The following is an 8,899-nucleotide window of genomic DNA, read 5'->3' as shown; positions in this document are numbered from 1 at the left end:
GAAATTTGAAACATGGATCACTTTATTTAAACATAATTAAATTTTTTGAATTTTTATGCACCAGTTGTGCTCTGGTGACAGGTGGTTCACCACAAATGAGGATTCTAGTCTAATTTATTATCATCATCATTATTATTTTCAAAAGGAAAACTTTCCAATCTCAGTGCTAAATAAAAACTTGATCTGAATATGCTGAATCGAATGAACTGAATAGAAAAGATAGAAAGAACAATACATGATGACGTTAACATGATTAATTAATTTGAAATAATCCCATTATCCACTTTTGGCAAAACAACAACCTTAATGGCAATATTATAACACGTCAATATTATGATAACTTTTTATAATGCATTGTGGAAATGCCTAAATACTAGTCCTATGAATGGGTCAAATCTAAATCACCGTCACAAATTTTAACTCTAAGATTGTATTATTAATTTTTATCACAATTTTCCTTAAAAACATTTTATTTTTTCAATAACACAAAAAATGTCTATAACATCATCCAATTAATGTCTGCCGAAAAAACACAAGACGTTAAAAATATCAATGATATTTGTAATTTTAACGTTGTCCAAAAAATTTTTGACGTTCCTTAATGTCTATTATTGACACGTCTGATGTCTCTCTAATTTGATGTTTGTTTCCCACGCGCTCGACGTCCGATAACGTCAGTTTCTTCACTAATCTGACGTCCCTTAACATCGGATAATACCAGAACCGATGTCTCCCTTCACATCACCAAAAATAACAGACATTATATGCACTTTTTGTGTTAGTGTTTATTGTTTGCAATTGTTTTAAATGTATTTTATTGTTTAATTATTTAAAAGATTCAAAAAATAAACTTAATATAAAAGTATGATAACAAAAGAAGTAGTATATGAAGAAATATTATATATGTTTACCACATCTCTAACACGTTTGTGCACATCGCTCTCATAAAAAAGTACATTGGTAGGTTTCTCACCAACCCATTAATTTCTTCATGCATGCTTACTATCTCATGTACAACTTAATACCATTGACTTGGTATTTTTCATATGCATTAGAGATATAAATTACTATCACACTCATTTCTTGTATGGATATTTCAAAGCATTTAAAATATGAAACCAAAACAGGAATTTTTAGAACAAAAAGAATGAGTCAATATTTATGTGTTAGACTTATATCTTTTGATTTATATTTTTAAAATGGATTAAATATGTTTTTAGTGTTTAAATTTGGAGGTGAAATTGAAATTTGTTTATATCTTAAATTTTAATATATTTGGTCTCTAAACTTAAAAAGGAATAAATATATTAATCCAATATCATCAACTTTTCTACATGCTAAATAATGTTTTATACTGAAATTTGAATCGAAATGTGTCAAATGATATAAACGATTCAAAAGTCAACATTAAATGTTATTTAACATTTCAAAATAATTTCATATAATTCAGTTAAAAGGACAATATTTATTTATTTTTAAAGTTTGAGAACCAAACTTTATCAATGTTTGTGATATAAACGTATTTCAATTGTATCTCTAAATTTTTCTAAATTTATGAACTAAAATTATATTTAACCCTTTTAAAAATGATGTTTTTTTTTTGTTAGCACGTTAAAAAGAAGATTCATCTTTACTTAAATTCTATATTTTCTGCTTTTAAATTAAAATCAACTTCTATTTTAATAAATTTGTTCAAAAGTAGATTATCTGATTACACAAAAAGTTCTTCAGTAATAATTATACCTTACCAGTCTTACATTGAATTAACATTTATTGTATTATTTATTTATTTTGAGAAAGATATAAAGGAAAAAAAATATCATAAAAAGTGGAAGGGTTAATCTTTTGATGTGGCAAACCAATGTTGAAAACTCATTAAAAGAAGTCACCACCTCATATTTTTGTTCAATTCTTTCTCGAACAAGATTATTTTCAAAGAACTAACAAATATATAACTCATTATTATTATTTTTGAATAAATTTAAATATTTTTTCTAGAATCGAATAATTTATATTAGTTTGTGATGTAACATTTTGAAACCGATCCAAACTAAATCAAATAATAATTATGTATTTAAATATTATTATATTATTTATTATTTTACTGATATATAAGCGATGTGTGTGGAAAAGAAAATATAATTAATATATTTTAGTTTATGCTTATAATTTTGTAGGAAGAGTAACAGAGTATATATAACACAAGACATGCAACATTTATGGAAGAATGGTTAAGTTTAAGGGGAGAAAACAAGGTTAATATTAACACAATTGAAAGTGTTTAATATTTAATGACTCTAAATCAGAACTAAAAAATTAATTAAAAGCTGAAACTGTTTTAGATTTTTTGAATCTGTTTTTTTTTTTCTTAATTGCAGTGTTATTTTCGAGTTTAAGATTGAAAATTATTTACATTTTTTTTATATTCGTTGGAATGACTATTCAAGTAAAAAGGTTCAAGTTTAAGATTGTATTTTCATTTTTTTATTGTATTCGTTGGAGTGACTATAATTAAAAAATATATAAATATGTAAATATACAATGAATTATAACAAGAAGTCACGAGTTTTATTATTCCATGTATATTCTAAAGGTAAAAATTCATTTTTATCTTCATATCTATATTTATATTTTTGTCTCACCCTTAGTCTTATTCTTATATATGTGTCTATATCCGTTTTTTTACTATTTTAATGTCAAACATTTTTTATGAAAAACTAAAAATTGCATAGAAAAAAAAAATAACATTATCAAATATTTAATACAAAAAATACATTCTCATATCTTCAATGCTGTCAAATATTTATAAAGAAATTATAATAATAATAATTATAAGTGAGAATACAAAAATAACAATTGTATAAAAGTGAAAGAATTAATAAAGTATTTCACAATTAACATAAATAAATTTTAACAACCAAAAAATATATAAATTTTGTAAACATGAATGAAACAAAGTTGATAAAGTTAAAAAACAATTTATAAAAAAATACAAATATTCAACACTAAAAATATTTTAAATGCCTCTTTAGTAATATCCTCTCTTATGCATCGATAAATATTATATGGAACGAACCATGTAGAGAAAAAATATTAAACCAATAATAATTTAGACATACATTTTTCATTTTTTCAACTTCAATCTATATGTTGAATGGTGTAAACAAAATTTATGACAATAACAACAATTTCTTATATTATAGGAATCTTTATGCAATTGTGATGGTGAAATTACACTCACAAAAAAGAATTAGAAAATATAAATAGTTATATAAAATTCATCAAAACAATATTCTACATAATAAAAACACAAATAAAAATATTAAAAAAATAAAAAGATAAAACAATTCGATGAATAAAATTGCACAAACAAAAAAAGATATATAATTAACGATATAAGAAGATAAAAAATACCTTGAAGGTCCGATAAAATTTTTCAAATATCAAAATAGTCAAAATGTTAAGAAATAACAAGAGTTGTTTCAACAAAACAAAATATTTTTAAATAAAACAAAAGTTAAGTACAAGAGAGAATAAAAAATAAAAGAAAAGAAAATTTTATATTATCTTATAAATGAATGACTTATGCGAATTCAAAACTGAGAATCAAACTTTTTTATAAAAAGATAAATAAACAATAAATGAAAATATTAAAAAGGTTGAAAATAATCAAATACAAAACTTAAATTCTATTTTATTCACTAAAGTTATAATACATCATATAATACATAATACAAAAAATGAAAAAAATCATAATCAAAGTTATGAGAAGAGAAAAAATACCTTTTAAATATTAAATTTTGTAAAGAAAAAAATATTAAATTATCTAATAAATAATAATAATTTTAATAATTTAAATAAATACTATATATATATATAAATAAAAGTAAGAAGAACGGATATGTATATGTTCATCCATCTCAATATCATAATAAAAATTCTAATAGTATATATATTCATATCTATTTGTCGGCTCTATATTTTTGCACACAGAAGTATCGGAAAAAGAACCAAAAGTGTCTGGCTCAAAGAATAACCCCATCGTACCCGGCAATTCTAATATTTCTGAGTTTTACCCCACTAAACATTTTTCTCAAGTACATAATCTACGCATGTTGGAGCAATACCCTGCATGGAAAATGCATAGCTATTTTCCGACCAATCTTGCCCAGAAATGTTGAGCAATCTAATTTTCAAATTTAGTGGCTTTTATCTCATTTTCGTTGGCTCTTCCCAACATGCAAACAAGCATGTTTTTTTCGACAAATAGTTTGTCAAACAATCAACTGTGGTCGTGTAACCGTCCATTGCTGGACTGTGACATTGCTGCTGCCACATGTAACCAGACGTACAACATTCAAACTATACCACCTTCCGTATGCTTCTTTAAATGCACCAAAATCAAACTCCCAATAAATCATTTTAAATCATTTCTAATCTTTATTCATGAATTCCTTCATTCTATCATGCATTGGTCCGTAAAATGTTGAATGGTGGTGGGTTAGTTTGTACCCTTCTTCCCCCTCATTAATGTTGATGATAAACAAGATGAAGAAGAAATGTTAGTTTCAATTTTATCATTTTTTTATATACACTCCAGGATATGTTTTAAAATACAGTTGTTTATAAAAAAAATAAGTAAAACTATTACTAAACATTTTAAGTCATAACATTTGACGTTTATGGCTGCAATAATTTGAAAAAAAATTCAAAACACACTGCGAGGACGAAAGGTAGACAGATAATGACTTATATTATTAAGCTTTCTATCAAATAAACAGTAAAAAAATAGTTATTAAAAGTTTTTCAGCAAGTATAATTAGTATTCGGTATCTTTTACACTCGTCATGTTTATTGGCTCTTTTTTTCTTATAAAACCCTACCCCATTATATTTTTCTTTCTAATTTTTTTATCACATAATTTATTTTTTATATGACATTTTTGCTTTTTCTATGTCCCTCTTAATTTGCTTGGTGATTTGATATACATTAAAAGGATAAGGAAAAAAAGGGGTGTAAAAACTTTTACTTTTCCACTTTTTATTTCTCATGTATTTTCACATTTTACAAGATAATTTTGATGTTCTCACACTCCTTTTTGTTTATCCACCTTTTCAACATCATTCTTTTAATTTCTCTCTTTCTTGTTAAATCAATCTTCATATCCCTTTCGTAGTTTTTCTTTCTCTACAGTCAAGGTGCATACACCCTAATTAGTTCATGTTCTTTTGAATATTTTATCTTACCACATTCTAATTGCTTACTTCCTAATCTTTTCTAGTTACGAGTTTCTTACAAGTAAAAAAAAAATATTTTAATGAATATTTCACAAATATAAATTACTTAAAACTGAAAAAGGTTACTTCTTTAAGAAATTCTTTAAAATAAAACACACATGCTAGTAGGATCTACGCTAGAATATTATTATTATTTTTTACTCTTATTAAAAGTATTCTTAGTATATATATTTATTTTTATTTGGGATAGAAATGAAATGAAAAGAAGAATAGATGTGATGAATGATAAAACTGAAAAGGAAAGAAAGACGGAAAGAGTAATTAAATAAAAAGAGTCTCACAATATCATAATTGATTACGAAATGTGTCAAAAAGCTCAAGCCTTTAGGGTGCAGATCGAAGGAGTAGTTTTCCATCTAGAAAACATGTTCGCATGAAAGTCATTTGACATGAAACATGTGATGTGAGTAAGTACGAAGTTCAGATTGAGACGAATAACTTCTGGGTCAAAACTGAAAAAATAAAAATAAATTAAAGTTACTGGAAGTAATTAAGAAAAAGTGCATGAAAAAGCAAAAAAAGCATAGAACAATGGAAAGACAAGTAACTTTACATGACACAATCTCAATTACAGTTGTAAAATTATGATATTGTGTTGTGGTGTTTGAAATTATTTGGTGTCTAATCATCCTTACAAAGAGCGAAAGTGGCTAAGTGGGGCAAGAGATTATCATTATATTTTTTTTTTTCTTGTTTGGAGTATCTATTTTCTACTGGTGGAACTTTTAGTGTTATCATCTGTTCTGTAAATTTTAGTGTCATCGTCAATGTATTTTGAAATCACGATAAAAAAATAACACGTATAATTCTTAGTGTTGTCATCCATGTATTTTGAAGTAACACAGAAAATTTCATTAAGGAATCAAATTCATTTGTTTTTTATTAACCTACTGTAATTTTGGCAAGAAAAATTAACTTCGGAAAACTTCATCCATTATTATATGATGCCCTACGGACAGTAATTCAAGTTTCGGTCTAAGTTTTACATTGATTAGAAACGAAAAAGTTCACATTAATTAGAAATGAAAAAGTACAGTATTATACAAAGACAAAGATTCATAAACCCGTTATCTTAAGGTTTTAGGTTGAGAGTGATGTTAATGCTTTATGTAATTGGGTTAAAGGTCTCATCAGTACTGTATCTCCCTCCCCGTTCCTACTTCTGCTTGTTTGTGAGAAAGATTGTTAGGAGAAGACAAAAATTGAGTGAACTGCACAGAGTTCAGTTGCTGAAAACTCAGTGTAGAACAAATATGGCGAAGATGATTATGTTATAAACTATGTACGTGCAAGTTAGAGGAACAAGGATTTGAAAGCTCCATGAATTTACAAGGATTTACATACATATATATTCAGAGAGAGATACCTAGCCGTCTTCAATCTTCATGTGACAATTTCTAGCTAGCTACTTCTACAACAGCATGTTAACTAATTACCTAGTTTCATTACTTCTACTTACAACAACAAAAGAACCAGGCCAAAAAGCAATTCATCGCTCCAAGAACACACTATGTCTCTTGAAACTGAATTCAGAAGATCATGGTAGTTACATGCAGTTACCACACCGGGTAAAATTTTCATGGTTTGCGAGCCAGAGAGAAACTCTCTCGCCTTCTCCAACAAAGAGTTCACTCCATCAAATTGCTGCTTCAGCACTTCATCGTTCTTTGGACGCCTGAGAAGGCCGATATAAGTGTCCAAATCGTGAACACAGGAAGGGTTTTGCACGTTGAAGAAGTCAAGCATTAGTTCAACCCCCACATGTGCATAACACGAGCAACTCCAAGGGAACTCGTATTTCCCTCCCAACAAAACCCTAAAATTCTCGTTGAACACCACACCCGGTAGTTTCGTGATGGGGTCGTTCACGTTCGCTATTCTCAGCACCTTCACACCCAACTCCTCGCACCGGTTTTTGAATTCCGAGTTTCCGACTCTTGGTCCCCCAAAGGAGAACACTGTCACTGGAACCACCTCAGTGGCGGTTTTTTTGTTGCTTTTTTTTTTGTTCAATCCAAGCTCCGCTATGTCGTAGGCGAGCAAAATGGCCAGGGCACTCCCCATGCTGTGACCAGCCAAGGATATGCTCAGCCTCTCGTTCTCCCCTCTGTACTTGTTCATCAACCTCGACACCTCAGAGAGAAGCTGTTCTCTGCAACTCTCGAGTCCAAACTTTGAAGAGCTTTCATCGGAGGTGTAAAGAGAGAGAAACCCTGACTCCACCTTCACTTCGGGTAGGGGATTATAAGGATCAAGCATGGCGGGTCTCAAGGAACTCATCAGGTTTGAAATCCATTCTTGATTCGTAACAGTTCCTCGAAAAGTTATCAGTATGTCTCTCCTCCCAAGTCTCTTCACTGCTTCATCCGAAGACACAGCCACGTAACCAATCCACCGACCAGAGGACGAGGAAAACGAAGGGTTCGACATGTTGGGAAGGTTTATGTCGGGTGTGGCGTAGATGTACTTGGTGACTTCGTAACCGGAGTTGGACATTCCCACCTCGCTCAACATTCTCTTCTTCCCGAACTTGCAGTTCAAGTAGCGTTTGGAGGTGGGGTCGAGGTCGAAGGCTTTGTAAGAGGCGGTTACGAACTCGCCGTAGCGAATGATCTCTTGCCGGAGAAGAGGGTGCAAGGGGTCCAAGAGGTTTTCCCAGTTGTTGCACCCTTGAACCTCTCTCCAAAAATTGGCAAGCGAGGGTCTTGCAGTGATGTTGGAAACATTATTATTAACGTTGTTGGCGGCGGTGATTCCTAGGGCGGAACCAGAAATAACGATTGAGTGGTTTAGAGGAGACAAGTGGTTTTTTCTGGTGGGAAGTGAAACCTGGCCGAAAGGATGAGACTTTGTGGGGTGAAAGGTTCGGGAGAATGTGATTTGGTCGGTGTTGGGTGTGGTGGGTGGGTGAGTGACAGAAGCCATAGAAAAACAAAGAAGAAGATGAAGAAGAATTTGAAGCAGTGAGGGAGAGAGAGGGTTGTTCGTGAATGAAAGGAGAGACACACAGTGTAGTTTTATATGAAGTGGAGAAGGGAATTGTGCGTGAAAGGAGACCAAAAAAGCATGTTAGGCGAGGATTTGACCGAGAACTTCAAAATCCTATTTTTCGATTAGTTTTTTTTGTTTATGTGGTCGGTTGGAAATTATGCCACGAGCTGGGTCGGGTTTTTTTTTTTTTTTTTTTTTTCTGTTGCGGCTGGGTGAGTGGAGTGAAGAACAAGAGAATGCTTTAATTAATGATGAACATGATCAAGTGGACCCTATATATTTTTTTCCCTTGATTGAGGTTGACTTCAACTCTATATGCCAAAGAAACAGTTTCATTCCTCTGCCACGAGTGAACAAAAATATAGAAAATTATTTCTGTAGTAATTCAATGAAACCGATATCCAATGCAGCTGTATCCATATTCATATTTCACGTATAGATCCTTGACTTTCTTCTACATATTTATTATTTTTTTTCTATTCATCTATTACCTCGTATTACTAATATACTTAATTTTTATTTTTCGTATTTTCTGTAATTTTTCCTTCAAATATTTTGTAAAATTTTATAAAACCCACAGAAAATTCGCTTTTCACAGATTTAAAAAAAAA

The 8,899-nt window shown here is 29.9% G+C and overlaps 1 protein-coding gene across 1 annotated transcript; it reads right to left on the bottom strand.

Moving 5' to 3' along the window:
• Positions 1-6,590: 6,590 nt before the first annotated feature.
• LOC114185836 (galactolipase DONGLE, chloroplastic) lies at positions 6,591-8,271 on the bottom strand. Its single transcript, XM_028073769.1, has one exon. The coding sequence runs from the start codon at positions 8,220-8,222 to the stop codon at positions 6,753-6,755; it is 1,470 nt and encodes a 489-aa protein (XP_027929570.1). The 5' UTR covers positions 8,223-8,271; the 3' UTR covers positions 6,591-6,752.
• Positions 8,272-8,899: the final 628 nt, after the last annotated feature.

This window comes from Vigna unguiculata, chromosome 5, assembly GCF_004118075.2.
Source record: "Vigna unguiculata cultivar IT97K-499-35 chromosome 5, ASM411807v1, whole genome shotgun sequence".
Taxonomy (NCBI): Eukaryota; Viridiplantae; Streptophyta; class Magnoliopsida; order Fabales; family Fabaceae; genus Vigna; species Vigna unguiculata.
The sequence above is the reverse complement of the archived record's forward strand: the minus strand, read 5'-3'. Positions and strand labels throughout refer to the sequence as shown.

Bases quoted from the DNA above. Each gene is read 5' to 3' on its own strand.
- LOC114185836 (XM_028073769.1), bottom strand. From the start codon at position 8,222: ATGGCTTCTGTCACTCACCCACCCACCACACCCAACACCGACCAAATC.